The 22,854-nt window shown below is 50.1% G+C and overlaps 2 protein-coding genes across 3 annotated transcripts in view; one reads left to right on the forward strand and one right to left on the reverse strand.

Annotated features, from left to right (window-relative positions):
* The first annotated feature begins 430 nt into the window (after nucleotides 1–430).
* Nucleotides 431–22,854, forward strand: part of GLB1L2 (galactosidase beta 1 like 2) — a 50,891-nt gene continuing 28,467 nt past the window's right edge. The window contains exons 1-5 of one of the 2 annotated variants that reach the window (XM_034934092.3): nucleotides 431–684; nucleotides 11,646–11,843; nucleotides 13,278–13,346; nucleotides 13,927–14,022; nucleotides 16,203–16,311. In XM_034934092.3, the coding sequence (XP_034789983.1) occupies nucleotides 599–684; nucleotides 11,646–11,843; nucleotides 13,278–13,346; nucleotides 13,927–14,022; nucleotides 16,203–16,311 (558 nt within the window). In that variant the 5' untranslated portion in view covers nucleotides 431–598. The remainder of the gene's footprint in view (nucleotides 685–11,645; nucleotides 11,844–13,277; nucleotides 13,347–13,926; nucleotides 14,023–16,202; nucleotides 16,312–22,854) is intronic. The other variant, XM_055095129.2, reaches the window with a different exon arrangement.
* Nucleotides 16,416–22,854, reverse strand: part of B3GAT1 (beta-1,3-glucuronyltransferase 1) — a 69,420-nt gene continuing 62,981 nt past the window's right edge. The window contains exon 8 of the mRNA XM_055095130.2: nucleotides 16,416–16,521. The gene's annotated coding sequence lies outside the window, so the exon portion shown is untranslated. The remainder of the gene's footprint in view (nucleotides 16,522–22,854) is intronic.

The following is a 22,854-nucleotide window of genomic DNA, read 5'->3' on the forward strand; positions in this document are numbered from 1 at the left end:
CACAGGATGATTTATTATTGAAAAAGTTCTTTGCTTCAGAATCTGAATTGTTTTAAAAGATTCTGTTGGTTGCCCCTGCTTTGCGCACGCCTTTTGTACGTTCTTCCTGATGTAGCGCTGCGAGGGGCGACTTTACCTCGGCGTTTGACAGGTACGCAGCATTCCCGCACCCGCCTGCGCCTCGCGAGCAGAAAGACGGCGGACTCTGCACCGCTCCACGACACTGGGGACCCGCCCCGGCCAGACCCCTCCCCTACCGAGACCTTGTCCCCGCCCCACCCCCCGACAGAGGCCCCGCCCCCGCCCCGCCAGCCCCGCCCCCGCCACCCCCCTCTCCTACCGAGACCTCGTCCCCGCCCACCAGCCCCGCCCCGCCCCCCCCCGACAGAGGCCCCGCCCCGGCCCCGGCCAGCCCCGCCCCCGCTTGCGCGAGGCCTAGGGCTGCAGGCGCGGAGCCGCGAGCCCCAGCCAATGAGCGCCGGCGGGCCGGTTGCCCAGGCGACCAGCGCGCGGCTCCGCCCCCCGCGCCGAGGCTCCCGCGCGCGGCTGAGTGCGGACTGGAGTGGGAACCCGGGTCCCCGCGCTTAGAGAACACGCGATGACCACGTGGAGCCTCCGGCGGAGGCCGGCCCGCACGCTGGGACTCCTGCTGCTGGTCGTCTTGGGCTTCCTGGTGCTCCGCAGGTGAGAGAGAGCTTCGCGCAGCACCTGCCGGACCCCACATTCCCCAGCCCTCCGCACCTCGGGTTCTCTCCTCCCGCGACCCGCGAATCCCGAGTTCCCGGGGGGAGCAGCCCCAGCTGCTTCTTTCTGGGAGCTCCCCAATACCCCCGAGTTCCCCTGCGGCTCCAGGCACTCTACTCCTGCCTCGCGATCCAGGCCTCTGGGCGACACCCGGCGTGCCCTCGGGAGCCGGCGTCTGTGCCCCGAGCCGCCCACCCCGCGGCGCCTGTGATGCCGGGCTCTGCCCCTCGTGGACGCCCGCAGCCCTCCAGCCGTCAGAGCCCTCTCAGACGCACCCCATCGCGGCCCCGTCCCCACTGCTCCGCGGAGAGCTCCCTCTGCTCTTCCCCCAGGCCCCCCTTTTCCTCCCGAGCCTCTGGGAGGCGCCTTATTCCGCAGAGGCCCGCGCTTCAGCCTGGCAGGTATGGTCTAGCCAGCTCGCCTGGCAGGGTCGTAAGAACAATGTCCGTGGGCCTCCAAGATTCCGGGCCATGATTTATTTGCACAGTTCTAGGACTGATAGGTCGTCCCTCTCCGCTTTCCCACCATTCACCTGTTACCAGCTCACCCTTTCCTCTCCCCCTTTTCCAAATGTTGTTTATGGCAAAGGAGTGGCTTCAGTGGTACTGTGATTTACCCACAGCCTGTGAAAAAGTTTTCTGGGTGCCCTAGCCCAGCATCTTTCTAAACTGTGCTTATTTTAAGGATTCTACAGCCCTGACCCTATCTTTCAGGTCAGCACTTTCCATATTCAAAACCTCCAGTGGGAAGCCGACCAGCAGTATCGAATGAACTGAACGGTTGGAACTGGTGGCAGGCCCTACGCCGCTCGGCTTTGTCATTTGCTTCTTTTTTACTTAGAGAAACTAAGTTCTTAGTTTCTCTGCACTTCCCCTGGGAGACAGGGAAGTTTTTGATGGAGATAAATATCTGGAAGTCCTTTGTGGCCAGAAGAACACACTGACAAACTCTATGTTTACACCTTGTCAAGACTGGATTCTTGTTTCTGAGATAGTGGGGACGTCATGATATTGTTTGGGAGAAGGACGGATTTTCTTCTCATTCTGGGGCCCAGAAAACTTCAGGCATTTAACTTCCCCGGTTGTTCCCAAGATGTTTTCTGTCCTGCCTAAGATCTCTAAGCCATTCCTCTCTGAAGATTGGCCCTGGCTCCTGTGGGATGCTCAGCTTTCCTGCCTGTGCAAGGCTTACGCAAACCCCAGAAGAATTACTCAGAGCAGCGGCAGCAGATCCTCCTGCATACAGCAGGGTAGCAAGGCGCACAAGCTGCCAAGAGAAAGGCTAGCGGCTGCAGGCCTGTTGTTGATCAGGGATATAGGAGTCCGTGCAGGGGACCCAGGCAGGTCACTATTTGGGGCAGCACTGTGGGCTTGAGATGGGCTGAGTGGCACACCCAAAAAGTCCCCAGGAAAAGGTATGCAAAGGAGGCTGAGGGTTTGCTATTGTTTGGTGGGACAGAGGTGAGGTGGCAGGGAGCTGACCTAGCTGGGAAGACGCCTGAGCTTCTTTGAGGTGAGGTAACTGTGTCCCCACCTAGGTGGGGTGACCGCACTAGGAGTCAGTCTTGGGCCATTGGAGCAGGTGGAATGGCAACAGAGAATAAAGAGCTGCAACCAAATTCTGTGAAAACAGTTTGACATGCCTGGGAAGGATGTTTTTCTTGCCTCTCCATCCTTCTAGCAGGTAGAACAGAAGCTCAAGGAGCTCTGAACCAAGTTCAGGGCCGTCTCTTCAGATCCTGTGGAATACGTGTCTTTTTGGCATCTTTTTGATTTTTTCACCCTCATGGGTACATTCTGCCAGTTCCTCCTGTCTGACTTGGGCTGGACACCAGTGAGTATGAGTTGCTGTAATATCTCTGGAGGCAGGAGGGGAACATCCTCTTTGTCTTTCCCTCTTCCTGTCTTGCCCCAGCTCTGACTGGGTCATTAACTGAGTGGGAGGTGGGGCCTCTCCCAGCTGTTACTGGGCAGTGTTGAGGTGGCCAGTGGAATATAGGTCACGTGGAAACTGGCCACCAAGTTCACTCTTTGTGGAGCCGAGCTGTCAGGAGCAGCCCCTTTCCTGTAGCAGAAGGCAGGTATTTGGACAGTGGCTGGCATGGGCTGGGGGATGTTTGGCTATAGCTTTTCTTTTTTTTCATCAACTTTTCCTTGGGCTGGTTCACGGTCAGTCATAGCTGGTGGGTTACATCATATCAAAAGACTAGGATGACCAGGTTGACTTTTGGGGAGGATTTCAGTCTTAGAATTTTTATTTTTATTTTTTTAAGCGTAAACAGTGGTCTTTCTTAAAAATTACCTTTATTGGAGTTTGTCATGCAACAAACTGCACATAGTTAACATGTACAATTTGATAAGCTTTGACATATATCTAAATCCAGCTGTGAATCTATCACCACAGTTAAGATTGTGAAAACAGCCACCAGCCCCCAAAGTTTCCATGTACCTCTCTGTCATCCCTCCCTCCTACTCCTCCCTGCTCCCCAGCCCCAAGCAACCACTGATCTGTTGCTTTCCGACACAATATATTGGTTTGCATTTTCTAGTGTTGTATAGAATTGTAATCTTAAAGCATGTTCTCCTTTTTGGTCTGGCTTCTTTCACTCAGAGTATTATTTTGAGGTCTGCGATGCATGTATCAGTGCGAACCGTGCCTTTGAGCCAGTTGCCTTTCATTCTCTTCCTATTCCCACTCCATGAACACAAGAATGCCTGCTTGATATTATCTAAAGGCATGGTTCTCATTCATGATTTTTTCCTTAATATAAATGAATCACCGAGCAAAAATACAGGCAACGCTGCATCTCTCATACCTGAAATTTTAGCTGGGAAAGTTGGGAGAGGGGAAAGCCTTCAGGTGGGCAGCCAGCATCATGCTCCTAAGAGGTAAGTTCATTTCTTCTCTGAGGTCCGTCTCACACACTGCCCTGCCCTGCTGTTTTCTTTATTCCAGACCCCAAATTCTTCCTATAGAAAGGAAAAGGAGGAGATGTATCAAACTCTTTCTCCTGAACAAGGTGGCTAACTTAGCAATGCAGGTCACTTTTTTATTTGATGTGAATCATGGCCAGTCTTGTCTTCCAAGGGTGTGTGGCCAAATCATGCCTCTCCTCTGGAGCTTCTGGGAGGTAATTGATTTTATGGGCCTTGCCTATTCTAGGACTCTTCTCTGCTTGAGGCCTGAGTCATATTTCATGGAATGTTCAAACTCTTTGAACAGTGTTCCTTTCATCTTGTAGTAGTAAAGTTTTCAGCATCGGGGAAGTGTCTCTTTCAGCAGGTGATCACCTGTTGGATACAGATGTTGAGGGATGTCTGAATCACCCTGTGCTAGGAAGATCGAGTTGGCTCTGGGATTCTTACAGGACCATGCTAGCCACCAGCAGAAGGAGACCAGAGTTGTCTTGGAGCAGCCATAGTATTGGTATAGGTGTGATTCAAGGGAGGGACTGGGCTACCAAGAAGATTGGGGACAAAGAGCCTGGGCTGCAGAAATAGCAGAAAGTTGACGAAAGGGTTCTTCCCACCTTAAGGTAAGGAAGTGGCAAGTGAAATAAAAACATGTAGTCCTTGATGAAGTGGTGCAGAGTTCCACGAGGTCATGTCAGACGCTCTTCTGGGAAGAATTCAGGAGATGCTGTAGCTTGCGGAGAAAGGTTTGAGAACATTTGGACCTGAAAAGGACTCTGGGGTCTAGGCACGTCCTCCCTCCCTCCCTCTCCACCATCACACAGCAGGGGCAGGGTTTTTTGGTGTCAATGTTGGGATATTTGCTGCTTCCTCTTCACTCAGTTTTAGCTTTTGCTTAAATCTATTGCTCTGGATATTAAAGACCGTATTGAAAAAGAGTTCTCATGTGTGGATGTCTCCTGGGATAGAAAGGCAGCAGGTGTTTTTAGAGGCTCCTGCTAATGAGGTAGATATTTCTTGACTCGTGTCTGCCTGTTAGAGACTCCTTGTTGATACTCACAGCTTCTGTTCTTTGACACTCAGCAAAACAGTCAGTGGGCTTGTTCCTTTCAAGCACAGATTGTATTTTTTTCCCTTAAGAAGTTATTTTGTGAGTAGGCAATTAATGAACATGGTAAGTATTCAGAGTGTGAAAGGGAATAAGGTGAAAAGAAACTCCCACTCCTGGCCCCTAGGCTAGGCACCCTTCCCTATCCCCTATTCATATCAGCTGTTATTACTGATAATGGCTTCTTTCAGAAATATTCTATGCATATACAAGAAGATAGCTACACATATTATCCCACTTGTCCATTAGACACATAATTTATTTAAACAGTCTTCTATTGATGGACATCGATTGTTTGCAATCTTTTAGCTACTGTAAACAAAGCTGCTGCAGATATCTGTTGGATGTAGTTCTATAAGTAGAATTGCTGACCGTAGGATAGATTCATTTTAAATCTTGATAGACATTTCCAAATAGTACATTTTATTTCTGTTGGATCAATGTAAAGGAGATTCTGAGCTGAACTCGATAGGGCCAAGTCGATTCTTGAGTCTTGTAAGAGCCAGTGCATCTCTTGTATATCTTCATAGATAAGTCCTATGTGGTGAATTAAAATAAAATTTAACATAATTATGTTTTTCCGTATTTGTGATATCATTTCATTTAGAGTCTCCAAGCATCTCGAAGATCAGGGGCTTGTTATCAAGAGTAGAGGCCTTGTGTTACCTAACAGAGCTTTCTCTCTGGGTGAGACACAGTCCTTTTCCTGTTGATGATGCTGTCAGTGGTCCCAAAGTACTGCAAAAGTACAGAGTCACAGAATGTTAGAACATTTTTTGTTGTTGTTATTGTTGTTATACGGTTGATTAGAGTGAGGGGTTTTTGTTACTTTACTATTGGATCTCAAGGTTTTGGTCTAGTAAACTCTTCTTCATGTACTCACTTCCTACAGTCTTTAGGAAATAACTGCTCTCTGAACCACCAATATTGCTTCCGGGTCAGAGCCTGGATGTGAGGCCAGGGTTCCTGCCTTACCTGGGAGCCTTTTCAGAGGAAAAAGCAGAGGAGCTAGGATGGCAGGAGTGCTGTGGACCTCTTGCTGGGGACCTCACATCTCTGCAAGATGCATATACTTGCCTTGGGTATGGTAGGCCCAAGCCCTTGGGCATATTTAATGCCTCTGCCAGCAAACAGGAGTCCAGCACCTTGGGCCCAGACAAAGGAGCACATATAGAAAGCTGGGCCCGAAACAGGGACCGACTTCCATTTCCCTGAGGCTGAAGTTCTTGGAGCCCGGGGATTGGTCCAAGGGGCAATATTTTGGAGTAGAGGCATTAAGGGCACCATCTGGGCCAAAGAGTGAATAGTTCCTTCTTCAGGCCCTCAAATTCTTTTGCTGAGGGTGGAGAGAACATGGCTGAAGGCTGCTGGGACCAAAATATCCCCAAACAGACAGTTTAGGGCAGCAGGATGTCCAAGGAAGTTGAGCCTCATGGGAGCCTAGAACCGAACCAGAATCCTGAGAGTGAGGAAGTCTGCACTGAAGACACATCCAAGTGAGGAATTCCCATGTGTCTGATGTCTTTGTGGGCAGCTGAACACACTTGCCATCACATGGTGGCCTCTGGCATGGCCACGTGGAGGAGGGTGGAGGTGAGTGTTTTCTTGGTCAGGATCTTCATGGGATGCCCTGGATTTGGATTCATTTGAACCTCTGTTTAGGGAGGCCCTAATAGGGCCACAGTGCACCTAAAAATTGAATTTGTAAGCTATCGTCTCAGATGAACAAGTATGTGAACACGTTATGTTATAGCATCAAAATAACCAGCCTTTGGGGCCGGCAAGGACTTATGTTCTGGGAATCAAAGGACAATGATTGCAGTTTCTGACTCAGATACCAGCTTGTGTACGCTGGTGGCCGGCTTCGGACTGCGTGAGTGCTGCCTGGTCTCCACCGGCGGTCATCGTACTCCGGATGTTCACAGCGCTCCGGATGTTCTGCTGTGCCCAGTTGCATGGATCCTGGCCTATCTGTGTCTGGTCATACTCTGCATGGCAGACCAGAAAGAGATGACTGTGACCCCAGTGAGGCCTCCCAGCCATACCATGACCCCGGTTCCTGATGAGTGTTTGCAGGATTGACGGGTGATGCAGGGATGCCCGCTGGCATGGCAGGATGCATTTCAAGCCTGGCACACTTCACTCAAGGAGATCCTTTCTGGTGGTGACAGGATCTGGCTCACCTCCCACCCAGCCGCCCTGCAAGATCCCCTCTGAAACTTGACAGCCAGTCCCATTCCCAGAAAGAGGTGGTGACCTTGCCACCTGCTCATCTGCCCTTTTCCATCCACTCACATCCGGGAGCACTTTTTACTACACCTGGAATCTCCTGCCTGCTGGGGCCTGCCCTGTACCCTTCATCCTCAGGACCCACCTCACCAGTCAAGGAAAAATTACTCCAGAGGGCTCCACCTCCCCCTGCTTCCTCACCACGGGGCACAGCAGAACTTGGTACCTGTGTCCTCTGCTTCAGGTTTCCATTGCAACCAATTTTTGTGTCTGCAGCTTGCACAGCCTTCGGCACGAATAGTGCATGCCCCTTTTCCACTTGCCAAAGCGAATTGGTGAGGATGGGCTGTAGAGGTCTTGTTAGGTTGTGTGCGGCCCCATCAGAAGTCCTGATGTGCCTGCCTTCCTCCAGGAACCTCACCTTGGACCATGACCACGGCCACCCTCTCCGTCCAGGTGGAGGAGCAGAGCCTGACTCTGAGCAGAGCAGACCTGGGCACTGAGCACTGAATTCAGGGTCTGCTGTCCAGACCCTTCTAAGGCGGAAAAATCGCTTTGGATAAATGAAGCCAAGATACACAGGCAACAGAAATTCTAGGAGAAAATGTTAACATAAGCTCCAGTTCAAAAGAAGGCAGGTGTTCCTGGTTTCATCAAATAAAGATCCATCATGGATGAACTGCTCCCCAAGAAAAGTGACAGAAACACGCTGGGCTTCCTTAGGATTTGGTTAGCTGCTTGGTATCAAGCCTAATTTAGGAGTAAACTCTTGCTGACCTTTAAACCAACCAACTCTAACCACACTGTTGATATTTCCTTTATTTTATTATTACTGAGTTACTCAGGAAATTATGGGGTTATTCTCCGTCTTATGATTATTAGTATTAATGATCATTATCAGTGTTAATAACCATTTACATGATGCTTCATTGTTATGAAGCTCTAACTCGCATGGTCTCATTTACTAGCAGTGAATTCCTTGGAGAAACCCAACACGTATCATCCTCATTTTCTTGGTGAATCCATCTCTTTTAATAAGGTATTGACAACTTCTCTAGTAACCTACCAGAAAATTCCCATGAAGAAACAGTTGAATTCACCAGAATTTGGAATTGGATAACAGCTAGATTGTTTTTTATTCTTGTTGTTTATTTCATTCCTCTTGATATGCACTGAGAAGAACATTTGATTCTAAAAATATAGAAAATGGTGTGTTATAAAGACACTAGCAAAGACAAGCTCTATCCAGGGAGGGAGTCTACGTAGTGTCCAAGGAGAAGACGCAGATTGGGCTTCTCGAGCTGTAACCTTGGGATTGGTTAGAATGCAGATTTTGATTCAGTAGGTCTCAAGTAAGGCTTAAGGTTTATGCATTTCTGACAAGCTGCGGATGAAGACCTGGAAATCTGGTTGGTGGATAGAAGTTGTTGAATTGGGATGCCTCTTCCCAGGTGTCTGCACTTTGAGTCAGGCGGCTTTGACCCTGAGGGAGTTCAGAGGTGTGGCTGTCTATAGAACACACCTGGAGAAGTCAGCCTAGAGGGAGGTTTCCTGATCCTTAGTCATCAGCTAATCAAGGGGAGAGGTTAAAGGTGTTGGTTACTAGCAGGGACTGTGTTGGAATGTCGGTCAGAGAGGCTTCTCCAACCCTGCCTACACCTCCGCATTTAGCAGGGTGGGGAGTGGAGGCTCTCGCACCCATAAATAGACGTTAGGATAAGTAATGTGTGCTTTAATAAGAATTGGAGATTGTGCTTTTGAAGTTCTGGCTGGAGAATAAGGTTTGGTAGCTGGTGGAATGATTGCTACGTTGTATTGTCACTGTCTTTAAAAACGGTGATATTTTGTGTGTGTGTGCATGTGTGTGTGTATTTTCACCACCAGGTTGTCAAAATGCCCCTGTTTTTAAGAAAATAATCTGTCCATCCAGTTCTTCCTCATTCTGGCCTGGGGTGAGCCCAGCATGTGCCTCTGAGGGAACCAGGGGGAGAACCTGTGTTGCGGCACGCAGTTGAGTCTGGTGAGTACCTGAGGCAGGGAGGGCTGAGCAGGTGGAAGGGTGTGTGCTTTGGAGCAGGTGTGGCCTGAGCAGTTGGGAGCCTGTAGCCAAAGCAAAGCGCCTGGTGAGCAGAGCAGGGGGCACCAAAGGAAGGCCTGGACGGTGGCCCAGAGGGGCTGAGGCCTTGTCTTAGCACTCCAGGGCTTCATCTGCAAGGATGTGGGCCAGCAGAGTTTCTGGGAGAGGGCGGATCGCACATATTTTCAGCTTTGCAGGCCACGCAGTCTATCGCAAGTACTCAACTGCAAAAAGCCATTCGTAGATGTCGTGGCTGTGTGCCAATACAATGATTTATGAACACTGAAGTTCATATAATTTTTTATGTGTCCCAAAATATTATGCTTTTGATTTTTTTCCAACCACTTAAAAATGTGAAAGCTATCCTCAGCTTGCAGGCTGCACAAAGACAGATGGCAGGCTGGATTTGACCCGGGGCCCAAGTTGGCCCACCTCTGGCCTACAGGCTGTGTCGGTCTAATAGGATCTCAGTGTACGGAATCTTTCACTGTCAAATTTTAGAAATTGTCATAAGATGGCTTGGCACAAAGTTTAGCACATAAGCTATCTACCACCATGGGGAGAATGGAGAAGTTGGGATTATTCCACATTAGGGACATAAAACCCACTCGTGGCTATTCTCTCTAAAGCTTTCTCTTTGGAGAAAAAAGTGTGGTGAATAGGTTCCCATAGCTCTCTAATACGCAAACACATGCTACAATAAATTGATTTCAGATAGAGATAAGACCCTTCGACTCACAGCAGAGAGTGTTGCGTTTCTCCGGGACCCTCGCAGCAGCCTTTCTGAGCAGTTGGGACAGGCATTAGCCCCGTTTTATAGAGGAAGAAGCTCCTGCCCACAGAACTGGTGTCACTAACCCAAGGCGACAGTTCTACCAAGCTGGGGGCCAGGATTCACATCCGGATCTTCCTATTCCGGCTAGCGTTTTTGCTGTCACTCTCTCATACAGTCCTTTGGAAGAACTGTGTCCTAAAATGTCATTTGCAAGCCATTTACTAGAACATGGAAGTTTTCTCTTTAGAGAAAGAAAAATGTGGTGAACAGATTCCCAGGTTGCCCAAGATGAGATGACCCTTTCATCTGTAACACAGCAGAACCGTAGTCCTGGAGCTTCGGTGTGAGTTCTAAGGCCCTGGGGCTGTGAGAAGTAGGAAGGAGTAGGTAAAAAAGCAAATTTATTTGCCTGAGAGTGGCCCCAGACAAAATTCCCAAGAGGCTGGCGATGTCCGAGCTGTCTTCTGTCCTGTGGGCACCCTGCCCCCTCCCCGTCTCTGGCCATCTGGGCCCTCTCGCTTGCTCTGTCCCTCTGTGACACTCAGCTGAGGGGCGTCTTGTGCAGTGGGGCCCGGCTGGCCACCGCCTGCTAGTGTCAGGGCAGGAGCGAGCGCCGGTGGGGACGAAGGCACAGCCCACACCCGCTCCTGCCCCAGACTCAGCCACCCAGCACCGGCCCCTGCCCCAGACTCAGCCACCCAGCACCGGCCCCTGCCCCAGACTCAGCCACCCAGCACCGGCCCCTGCCCCAGACTCAGCCACCCAGCACCGGCCCCTGCCCCAGACTCAGCCACCCAGCACCGGCCCCTGCCCCAGACTCAGCCACCCAGCACCGGCCCCTGCCCCAGACTCAGCCACCCAGCACCGGCCCCTGCCCCAGACTCAGCCACCCAGCACCGGCCCCTGCCCCAGACTCAGCCACCCAGCACCGGCCCCTGCCCCAGACTCAGCCACCCAGCACCGGCCCCTGCCCCAGACTCAGCCACCCAGCACCGGCCCCTGCCCCAGACTCAGCCACGCCCTTGTTTCATGCCTCCAGCTTTCCTGACCTTCCTGACTTGAAATGTGGGTCTCCCCAGCTTCTCGCACGGCTTTCGGGAGACAGGGTGGGAAGGAGACCCACCCGGCAGCACCGAGTCACTGGGACCCGGCTGAGGGGCTCCCTGGGGCCGACCCCGAGGGATGCCGAGAGGAGCTTTCTCGCGGACCGAAGCCTTCCACGGCCTTCCCGTGGGGGACTCTGCTCTAGCTGGGTCACCTCTTGGGGGGTGCGCGATCTTCAGAAAACAATGAAGACCTGGAATCGGGTGGATAGGTGGACGCCGCTAACGCGGACCCTCTTTCCCGGTCTCTGCTCCTCCAGTCGGGCGGCTGCGACCGTGCCGGGGCTCGGAGGTACCGTGTGAAGTCGCTGCCGCTGTCGCGTGTAGCCGCGTGGCCGCGGAGGTGGCCATGGTGAAGCCCGTGCAGCGCCCGCCCCGCCCCGCCCCGGCCCGGCCCGGCCCCAGCAGCCTCTCCCGTGGCGTGACGGCGGCCGTGTCTCCTTTCAGCCCGCCGGCCTTCATGCCGCGTGCTGTGCTTGTCTTGCTGCTGGCTGCAGCCGCGGGGCCCCGTGCTGAAGAAAGGCCCCTTCCCAGGTTGGGCTGAGGCGGAGGGGGGAGACTTCCCAGCCACCGGGACGCAGGCCCTCTCGAGAGAGAAATGCCGAGGACCTGCGAAGGAGCGAGGAAGCTCGTCCGTCTGCACCCTGGCCCCTGCGGCCCGGAGCCTCCAGGCTCCGGAATGTCTTTGTCTTTCCAGGCTGGACTGGAGCCCCCTGGTCCCTCTGCGGCTCCGCCATCGACAGCTGGGGCTGCAGGCCAAGGGCTGGAACTTCGTGCTGGAGGATTCCAGCTTCCGGATCTTCGGGGGCTCCATCCACTATTTCCGTGTGCCCAGGGAGTACTGGAGGGACCGCCTGCTGAAGATGAAGGCCTGTGGCTTGAACACCCTCACCACGTAGGTGCTGCCCCTGTGCCCCCGGAGCCTGGTTCCTAAGCAGGGCGCCTGGTGTCTGCATGCGAAAAAATATACGAGGAACCGGCCCAGGTCCTCTGCCCAGGGCGAGAGAGCCAGGGTCTCCCTCCTCCTCCCCACCACAGAGCTCCTGACTCATGGGTGCGAAGGGACATGAAATGGATGTGAGGTCTAGAGGAACCGAAGTAGCAATGTCGCACGAAAGAGTATAGGGAAGGCGGTGAGTGCAGATTGAGGAGGTGATTCAGTGCTAGCGAATCTTTTTGTGTTACAACCAGTCTTCCCGCTTGCAGTTTATACAGCCAGTGAACGGAGACTTCTTCAGGAGAGCTGCCTGAGAGGCTCTCTGGCCCCAGTTTTCAGCACTGCTCTTGAGCAGCGGTCCTAGAATGCTGTGGGTGCCATCCCAGCCTCTGCTGTGATGATTGGCACATGGTAGGCACGCAGTAAAGTGTCCAATTTGCAAATCATTTATAAAGTGTGCTCAGTTGTGAATAACCTGGATCTTTTCATGGGTTTCCCCCCAGATTGCCAACTGATACTTGACTCTAAGTCTATGAAATAAAGGGGGTGATCAGGCTGGATTATTCCATGTTTAGGCAAAAATATGTGATTACAAATCAAGGAGATGGCTTTTCATGGGTGGTTTATGAACTGATTTTGAAGACAGTTCCTTAAAGAGTTACAGAAACGTGCCGAGCCTTGACAACGTCCCCGAAAGGACTCCTGAAGGTTGTGGGAGCGCTGCAGGCTCAGCACTCTGACCCGCAGAAGCAGCACCGACGACACTTGCTGAAAGGCAGAGCTCGTGTGTCTGGGTTGGAAGCCAGGCAGGCTCTCCTCCTTCACCTGAGAATATTCTTTGTAGTGGGCAGACGCTCTGCGAAAGCCAGCGATGGGGTGGGGCCGGGAGAAGAGCAGCTGCCATCACTGTGTCATCCATGAGTCGTCCCTTCCGCCTCTCGAGTTGAGCCTGTCCATGAGCCTGCTCCATCCCTTGTCCTGTCTTTCGAGTTGGAAGCTTCATTCTGTTGCCCGTTTTGGAATTCCGGGGCTTCAGTAAATATAGGATGATCACCGAGCTTTCCCCTTACTCCTTGTAGCTGTTTTTTTGATAAAGTTACATTTTCTTCTCCAATGGGGCGTGGGCACGGTAAGCTAACTGGGGTCAGAGCGCCTGACCTTTTACTCAGCCGGTCTTATGCTTCATCCAAATCTTGTTGATGCAGAGGGAAGAGGGCTTGCCCTCGATTCTGGTCCCTAGATCAGTTCACTTAGTTCTTGGTTCCAGTCCTAAAATCATGAAGAAACATATCTTTAGCCATCATATCGGATTTTTGGGCTAAAGAAGGTACTGTGAGAGGTGAAGTGGAATGAATGACACGCTCTAGCCTATAATTATCATTTCCGTTGCAGCTATGTTCCGTGGAACCTGCATGAGCCAGAAAGAAGCAAATTTGACTTCTCTGGGAACCTGGACCTGGAGTATGTGGTGTTGCTGCTTCTGTGAACTGGCCAGGGGCAGGGCACAGAGGTGGTTACTTGGGGTGGATTAGCAACCAAAGAGAACCAGGGAGGGACCTGGGTCTGGAGTCCTGTTCCAGGACTGTGAGAGGCCCTGCACCCAGGACCCAGACGCTCCCCAACCATGACCTGTCACCCAGAGGGACTGGGCCTGCAGCCTCTGGGCCCCACCTCTCCAATGCAGCCCAGAGGGGCAGAAGACCCTGGGAGCCACCCGACTCTGCATGGGGTCCGGCTGCCTGGGCTGGGGCAGGGTGGCCCCTCTAGGCTAGCAAGGCTATTGGGTCAGGTTCACTGTTAAGGCCCCTGTGCCCTGGCTGTCACCCTTCCTCCTCAGGCCCCCGATGGGGCTGTGCAGAGGCTCTGAGGCTGGGAGCAGCTCAGGCCACCGACCTGGTGTGGGAGTCCCCACGCTTTGGGGGTGGGGCCGAGCCATCCCTTCGCCCCACCAGGCAGCTCCTCCACCCTGTGATGTGTGTGGCCCCCACCTGGCCTCATCTTGGGCGGTTGTGGGAGAGGCTGTTGATGTGGACCTCCCTAGGGCCTTCGTCCTGATGGCCGCAGAGATCGGGCTGTGGGTGATTCTGCGTCCAGGCCCCTACATCTGCAGTGAGATGGACCTCGGGGGCTTGCCCAGGTAAGCGGGGTTGTGAAGGGTCCTGTGTGCTGTGGCAAAAAGCTCACAGAAAGGTCTGGTTTTGTTTCTGTGTTCCAGTTCCCATTCTGTACTGAATTTCCTTTTCAGGAAAAGCAGCACCCAGAGGGGATCGCTTTCAGTGATGCTGCAGTGAGTGCCCTCACGTAGCCATGCATGGGCTGCTTGTGTGACAGGCAGCAGCAGGGCTGGCCCTCCTGGCATCTCATGCTTCAGGACTCTGCTGTGGAGCTGTGAGCCCTGGCAGGTCATTCACCTGCGTGTCTGCAGTATGGGAAAAGTCAGATCTTCCCTGTCTGTTTCTTTTTTTTTGAGACAGAGTCTTGCTCTGGCACTCAGGCTGGAGTGCAGTGGCGTGATCTTGGCTCACTGCAACCTCCGCCTCCCGGGTTCGAGCGATTCTCCTGCCTCAGCCTCCCGAGTAGCTAGGGTTACAGGTGTGTGCCACCAAGCCCAGCTAATTTTTGTATTTTTAGTAAAGACAGGGTTTCACCATGTTGGCCAGGCTGGTCTGGAACTCCTGACCTTGTGATCTGCCTACCTCGGCCTCTCAAAGTGCTGGGATTACAGGCATGAGCCACCGTGCCCGGCCTTCCCTATCTCTTTCTTAGGAATGTTACCAAGCATATTTTGAAAAGTCCAAGTATTTTGATAAAGTATAAGAGAAACAAATTCTTGTTATGGTTTTGTCTTCCTATCTCGGCCCACGTGTGTCATCTTCCCAGTGCTAGTCTTGGCTGAGGTTGGTGTTCTGTGGTTGGAGTGGAAATCTGGACAGGAATTAGCTGGGACTTCATTCATTCCTCATCCTCAACATTGTGGCCTTTAAGATTTTCTTGTTAACTGGCGTAACCTTTCTCAGCCTCCCATTGTACCAGGTGGTTAGACCCAGACTGCCTCAGGGAAGAGGCTGATCCTTGTCCCCAAGCCCTCTCCCCTCCCCTGGTCCCCGGGGAGCCCTGGGCTTGTTTTCCTCCTGGTTTCCAGCATGACCGGCCCTTCCCTTGGGGGCATAGCTTCTGTCTCCACTACCCAGGGCCACTTCTCAGGCACTGATCCATCCAGCCTGGTAAGCTCACCCTTGTCACGAACACAGCCAGGGCAGCCTCTCCTGTCCCTGAGGATTAGAAAGCTGTGTGCCACCGTCAGCGATTTCCTCGGCTCAGCCGGGGCCGGGCACAGGAGGACGAAGGGTTTAACAGTCTTAACTTAGAAGCAGTGGGGAGCTGTGGCACTCAGAGTCCCCGTTCTCACCCCGCCCATGTGGCACCTGGCCTTGCATGAGAGGGGCATGTGGGCACACCTGTGGAGGGGGCGTCCGAGCGGGAGTGAGAAGGCTAACCTGTCGGGTGGGGTTAGAATGTGGGGGTGTCGGTCTGGAGGAAACTGCTCTCTCCTCACCCCTTGTTTGACCCACAGAAATGGGATAATTTCCTGACCCTGTTTAGGACTTCCAGACCAGGGCAAGAGGAGCCTCAGAGCCTTTTGTTAGAAAATATAAGTGTCTTCTCAGAACCTGAAGTGAGAAGGAAGAGCCCTGACTCCAGCTTTGGAACCAATCCATGCTGCTGTGTTCCTCTGGGGAGTTTGGGATCATAGCAACAGGGTGGAGGGAGAATTCAACTCTTGCTCACCTGCTGCTCTGGGCTGAGCTCTGCACAGCCCACGCCACTGATGCCAAAGCGTTAGCCACGTTGGCAAGGATGGGGACTGCCTCCTGCTCAGCCCCTCGCAGTCTCTGTCAGGCTTGTTTTTTGGGGTGACACTAGAAGGTTGTGTCTCCTCCTTCCACAGCCTCAGTGATTCCTAACCCTTTTGACTTCACTTTTTGAAATGGGATCATAGAGCAAGTTGTTGAAAACTAGGCCTGGAGTCCTGTGAAAAGCTTTTCTCACTGCTGGCAGCCAGGCCCTGTAGCTGTGGAGCTGGAAATGAACTTCCACCAGGCTGTGTCCCTGGGGAGGGAAGCTGCAGGAGTGCGGGTGGGTGCTCGCCCCAGAATCGGTTTGCATTGTCTCCCCACTTCTGGGCTGTGGGGTGGAGGAGGGCACAGGTCATTCTGGAGCACTGGGGGGCCTCTCCCTTCTCACGCATCAACAGCCTGCTCACAGCAAACCCACTGTGACACTAACATCCTTCCTTTCCCCCGTTTATACTTCAAGCTGGCTACTCCAAGACCCTGGCATGAGGCTGAGGACAACTTACAAGGGCTTCACCGAAGCAGTGGACCTTTATTTTGACCACCTGATGTCCAGGGTGGTGCCACTCCAGGTACAAGCAAATGGGGTCTTCTTTGATCTTGGTCTGTCTTCCTCTAGGTCGTGGATCATCCTTGGTTAGTTCTCAGACCAAGGGTCCTCCAGTGTTTTGAACACACGAGCAGGCTCTTCCTCACCGCCGGAGACTCATAACTGAGGGGCTTGCAAGAGTTGTCTTTTGAAAGATCTGTGCATTTCAGTGTTGTCTCACTTGGGTGCATTACTGAAAGGACAGACAGATGTAAGGGCTCACATTGCCACATACAGCACTGGAGAGACAGGGATGCCATGATAGCCGGGAACACCCATCCACGGGCGTCTCCGTGGTTCCAGAGAGACAGGGATGAGGTGATAGCCACGAACACCCATCCACTGGCGTCTCCGTGGATCCAGAGAGACAGGGATGCTGTGATAGCCGGGAACACCCATCCACTGGCGTCTCCGTGGATCCAGAGAGACAGGGATGCTGTGATAGCTGGGAACACCCATCCACTGGTGTCTCCGTGGATCCAGAGACACAGGGATGCTGTGATAGCCAGGAACATCCATCCACTGGCGTCTCCGTGGATCCAGAGAGACAGGGATGCTGTGATAGCCGGGAACACCCATCCACTGGCGTCTCCATGGTTCCAGAGAGACAGGGATGCTGTGATAGCCGGGAACACCCATCCACTGGCGTCTCCGTGGTTCCAGAGAGACGGGGATGAGGTGATAGCCGGGAACACCCATCCACTGGCGTTTCCGTGGTTCCAGAGAGACGGGGATGAGGTGATAGCCGGGAACACCCATCCACTGGCGTCTCCGTGGTGCCACAGAGACTGGGATGAGGTGATAGCCGGGAACACCCATCCACTGGCGTCTACATGGTTCCAGAGAGACAGGAATGAGGTGATAGCCAGGAACACCCATCCACTGGCATCTCCATGGTTCCAGAGAGACAGGGATGCTGTGATAGCCAGGAACACCCATCCACTGGCGTCTCCGTGGTTCCACAGAGACAGGGATGAGGTGATAGCTGGGAACACCCATCCACTGGCATCTCCATGGCTCCAGAGGGACAGGGATGAGGTGATAGCCGGGAACACCCATCCACTGGCGTCTCCGTGGTTCCAGAGAGACAGGGATGAGGTGATAGCCGGGAACACCCATCTATCTACCAGTGTCCCAGTAGCACTGCAGCTCAGTTTTGCACAGGGTGGAGCACATATGGATTAACCTTTGCCTATAAGACTGCAGGACTTTTTATAAATTATAAAATTCCTGTCGCTGACTTTATGAGATACTTCCCTCTGCTACCAAAAAGGTGCTGCATGGTACACACTTACTATTCAAAACATGCGTTAAAGTACATTTTTGGGGAGGAAGTATCTTAATATTTTATATAATAATTGGAAGCTGTGGAAAGCAGGAATGGGAAAAATCAACCCAGTTGCTGTGTAAAACCAGAAAGAATGACATTGAGAAATTAGTACATCAATAAAAAATTAGTTCAAGTCAGTGGTATGGAATACTCACCACACATAAATCAAAGGGAACTGCCAGATGAAACACAGGATGCTCAGTTATATTTGAGTTTCAGATAAGCAAGGAATATTTTTTTAGTGTAAATATATTCCAAATATTGCATGGGTCATACTTACACTAAAAAATTATTTGTTGTGAATTGAAATTTAACTTTATGTCCGGTATTTTTGTTTACTAAATCCGGCAGCCTTAACCATGACAGAAGCAAGGAACTGGGAAGTCATTAGCCTAGATCTTGCCGGGAAGCTGGGGATCAGCAGGTTGTAGGAGTCGGGTGGGCAGCAGGATGGCCGTCCTGGGAGCAGGCTCAGAGGCACTTGCAGACGTGCAGCGGGTCACCAATGCATCTTTTTGAAATAAATGATAATGTAATTATTATTATTTCACATATTTAAATAATCCCATAGTTATTTAATGTTTGTGACTATGGGATAGTATACGTAACATAAACTTTGCCATTTTAACCATCTTGAAATGTACAGCTCAGCGGCATTGAGTCCACCCACACTGTTGGGTGCTCATCTCCACAGCCTTAGTTCAGGCTGCCACAACCAAACACCTAGACTGAGTGGCTTACAGACAAAGAAATTCATTTCTCCCAGTTTTGGAGAGTGGGAAGTCCAAGAACAAAGCACTGGCAGATTCGGTGTCTGGAAGGGCCCCCTTCCAGGGCATATACGGCCATCTTCTTGATGCAACCTTACATGGCAGAGAGCGTCAGAGAGCTCCCTGAGGTCCCTCTTATAAGAGCACTAGCCCTGTTGGCAAGGACTCTATGCTCATGACTAATCACCGCCCAAAAGTCCCACCTCTGAATACCGTCACAGTGGGGTTAGGATTTCAACATGTAAATTTTGGGAGAACACAGTCTACTGCAACCACTGTCTATCTCCAGTCCTTTTCTGTCTTCCCCAATGTAAACTCTGTGCCGTTAAACCCTCCATTCTTCCCTCTCTCAGCTCCTGACAGCCATTCTACTCTCTGTCTCCATGCATTTGATCATTTTAGCTACCAAATATAAGTGAAATCACATAGTATTGTGACTGGATTATTTCACTTAACAGCGCCCTCAAGGTTCATCTGTGTCATAGCCTGTGTCAGAATTTCCTTCCTTTTTAAGACTGAATTATGTTCCATTGCATGTATATAACACGTTTGTTTATCCTTCATCCATTGACGAACGTTTGAGTTGCTTCTGCCTTTTGGCCACTATAAATAAAGCTGCTGTGAGCATGGGTGTACGAATACCTTTCTGAGCCCCTGCTTTCGCTTCTTTTGGGTATATACCTAGAAGTGAAATTGCTGGATCAACTTGTCATTCTACATTCAGTTTTTTTTAGGAATTGCCATACCGTTTTCCACAGAAATTGCACCAAATTACATTCCCACCAGCAATACACAAGCATTGCAATTTCCCCACATCCTTGCCAACACTTGTTATTTCCTGTTTATCTGGGGAGAGCCATCAGTGGGTGTGAAGTGGTATCTCATGGTGGTTTTGATTTGCATTTCCCTGGTGATGTTGAGCATCTTTCATGTGCTGATTGGTCTTTTGCATATCTTGGAAGAAATGTTTATTCAAGTCTTCCGCTCATTTTTGAATCTAGTTGTTTGTTTTTATGTTGTTGATTATAGGAATTCTTTTTACTTTCTGGAGATCAATTCCTTAACAGGACCTGCCAGGACTGGGTCCTTCCCTTCAAGGCAGCAGGTTCCCTTTTGGCTCAGGGTATGTCTAGAAGTGTCTGGAAGCTAGGGCCTGGAACGAGGGCCTCTTGACTCTGCCGGCGCCCTTTCCTACTGTGGTTGAGCTGGATCCAAGATGCAAGACAAAGTCCTCTTTACTCTTTGCTCTCCTCTCCTTAAGCAGAAGGAAGGAGCCACTTTCGTTGCTGTGAGCTGCGCTACCTGGGCTTGGGGGAGGGATGTGCAAGAACTCCCTTAGCCATGCCAGCTGGTGGCTCCTTAGGCCATGCGCTGTGCTAGTACACTGGCTGTAAGCTCATCCTAGCTCCAGGAGTTGCGTAGGAATTGCGGTCTTTGTGTCCTAGACTGCCTTTCATGTTTACCTAGGACTCCAGAGCACTTCAGCCCATGGTGGTGAGGCTTCCCAAGAAACTCAAGTTCCAATCACTAGGGTGGGCAGTTCCTCTCTGGCTAGGGCTGGTCCAAATGCTCCCTCTACGTGGATGCTGGCTGAGCTCAGCATGGCTTTATCCTGTGCTGTGACAAGGCAGCACTGAGTTCAATGTAAAGTTCCCCAGTCACTGTGCTCTCCCTTCCCCAAATGCACAGATCCTCTCTCCTCACCACTTGGCTGCCGCTGGGAGATGGGAGAGGGTGGCATCGGTGGTGTAAGGCTGTCTCTCTTGCCTGCCTTAATGCGTCTTTTGGTGATATGAAGTTAAAACCAGGTACTGTGACGGGTCACTTGAGTTTCGGTTTTTGTGATGGTGCTTTTCTGCGTGCAGATCACTGTTAAAATTTCGTGTTCCAGCAGGACGGATGAACGGTGCAGGCTTCTATTCCTCCATCTTGCTCCACTGTCTTTTATTTTCTTTTAGTATTTTTTTTTTGTAATGTGCAATCAGTGTACAAATATTTCACCTCCTTGATTAAATGTATTCCCAAGTATTTTGTTGTTTTTGATGGTGTCGTAAATGGAATTGTCCCCTGATGGTGGATAAAAACAATGCATTTTTGCACATTGATTTTTTTTATCCTGCAAGCTTACTGAATTGTTAGCTGGATAGTTTTTTTTAGGGGTGTGGGGATGTGCACTGTTTTCTGCATTTAAGATCATGTTGTCTGTGAACAGAGATAACTTCTTCCTTTCCAACTTGGATGCCTTTATTTTTTTCTTGACTAATTGCTCTGGCAGGACTTCCAGTACCGTGTTGAATAGAAGTGCTGAAAGCACGAATGCTTGGTTTGTTCCTGATCGTAGAGGAAAAGTTTTCAGTCTTTCACCAGTGAATATGATGTTGACTGTGGGCTTTCTGTATGGGGCCTTTACTATGTTGAGTTAGTTTCCTTCTGTTCCTAGCTGACTGAGTGTTTTTTATCATGAAAGATTGTTGAATTTTGTCACTTTTTTTCTGCATCAATTGGGATCATCATGTGGTTTTTCCTCTTAATTTTGTTAATGCGGTATATTACATTGATTGATTTTTTTTCTTTCTTTTTTTTTTTTTTTTGAGATGGAGGTTCCCTCTTGTTGCTCAGGCTGGAGAGCAATGGCGCTATCTCAGCTCACTGCAACCTCCTCCTCCCAGGTTCAAGTGATTCTCCTGCCTCAGCCTCCTGAGTAGCTGGGGTTACAAGCACCTGCCACCATGCCCAGCTAATTTTGTATTTTCAGTAGAGATGGGGTTTTACCCTGTTGATCAGGCTGGTCTCAAACTTCTGACCTCAGGTGATCCACCTGCCTTAGCCTCCCAAAGTGCTGGGATTATAGGCGTGAGCCACCATGCCTGGCCTACACTGATTGCTTTTCACATGGCAAATCATCCTCGCATTACAGGAATAAATCCCATTTGATCATGGTTTATAATTCTTTTAATATGCTGCTGAATTAAGTTGGCTAACATGTTGTTGAGGGTTTTGGCATCAGTATTCATCAGGACTGTTAGTCTGTGTTTTCTTTTCTCATAGTGTCTTTTGTTTGTAATAAAAGAAAAAAGTGTCAACTTTTTTTGACACTTCTATATCCAGCAAAACTCAAAAATGAGGGAAAAATTAAGAAATTCCCAAAGAAAAGTGAAAAGAGTTTATTACTGCATTCTACCTTATAGAATAAGGTAGGAAGTGTTCCTTCCCTTTCAATTTTTGGGAAGGGTTTGAGGAAGATTGGCGTTAATTTTTCTTTAAATATTTGGTAGAATTCACCAGTGAAGCCATCTGGTCCTGGACTTTTCTTTGTTGGGAGGTTTTTAGTTACTGATTCAGTGTCCTTACTAGTTATAGGTCTGTTCAGATTTTATATTTCTTCATGATTTAGTTTTGGCATATTATATTATATATTTCTAGGAATTTGTGTGTTTCATCTAGGTTATTTAATATTTAATTTGTTGGCGTACAATTTGTTCATATTCCTCTTCTGTAATCGTTTTTATTTCTGTAAAATCAGCAGTAATAGCCTCATGTTGTTTCTGATTTTAGTTGAGTCATATCTTTTTTCTTAGTTTAGCTGCAGTTTGTCAGTTTTGTTGATCTTTTCAAATAACCAACTCTTGGTTTCATTAATTTTTCTTTATTGTTTTTCTATTCTCTCATTGTCTATCTCTGCTCTAATCTTTATTATTTCCTTACTTCTGCTACTTTTTAGTTTGTTTCCCTTTTTCTGGTTTCTTAAGGTATAAAGTTAAGTTGTTGGTTTGAGACCTTTTGTCTTTTAAATGTATTTATAGCTATAAAATCCCCCTCTTTGCACTGCTTTCACTGTAATTCATAATTTTATTTCCATTTTCATTTTTCTCAATATGTCTTCTTCTTTTTTTTTTTTTTTTTGAGATGGAGTCTCGCTCTTGTCGCCCAGGCAGGAGTGCAGTGGCATGATCTCGGCTCACTACAACGTCCGCCTCTCAGGTTCAAGTGATTCTCATTACTCAGCCTCCCAAGTAGCTGGGATTACAGGTGCCCGTGACCACGCCCGGCGATATTTGTATTTTTAGTAGAGACGGGGTTTCCCCTTGTTGGTCGGGCTGGTCTCGAACTCCCTATCTCAGGTGATCCACCCGCCTTGGCCTCCCAAAGTGCTGGGATTACAGGCGTGAGCCACTGCGCCTGGCCTCAATATATTTTCTAATTTCTCTTGTGATTTCCTCTTTGGACTATTGGTGAAGATTTTATTTCCACATACTTGAATTTTTCAGGACTTTTTTTGGTTATTGATTTCTAGTTTCATTCCATTGTGATTGGGAAAAATAAAACTTTGTAATATTTCAATTTTTTAAATTTATTAAAGCTTGAGGCTGGGTGTGGTGGCTCATGCCTGTAATCCTAGCACTTTGGGAGGCCGAGGCAAGAGGAA

Source organism: Pan paniscus, chromosome 9, assembly GCF_029289425.2.
Source record: "Pan paniscus chromosome 9, NHGRI_mPanPan1-v2.0_pri, whole genome shotgun sequence".
Classification (NCBI taxonomy): Eukaryota; Metazoa; Chordata; class Mammalia; order Primates; family Hominidae; genus Pan; species Pan paniscus.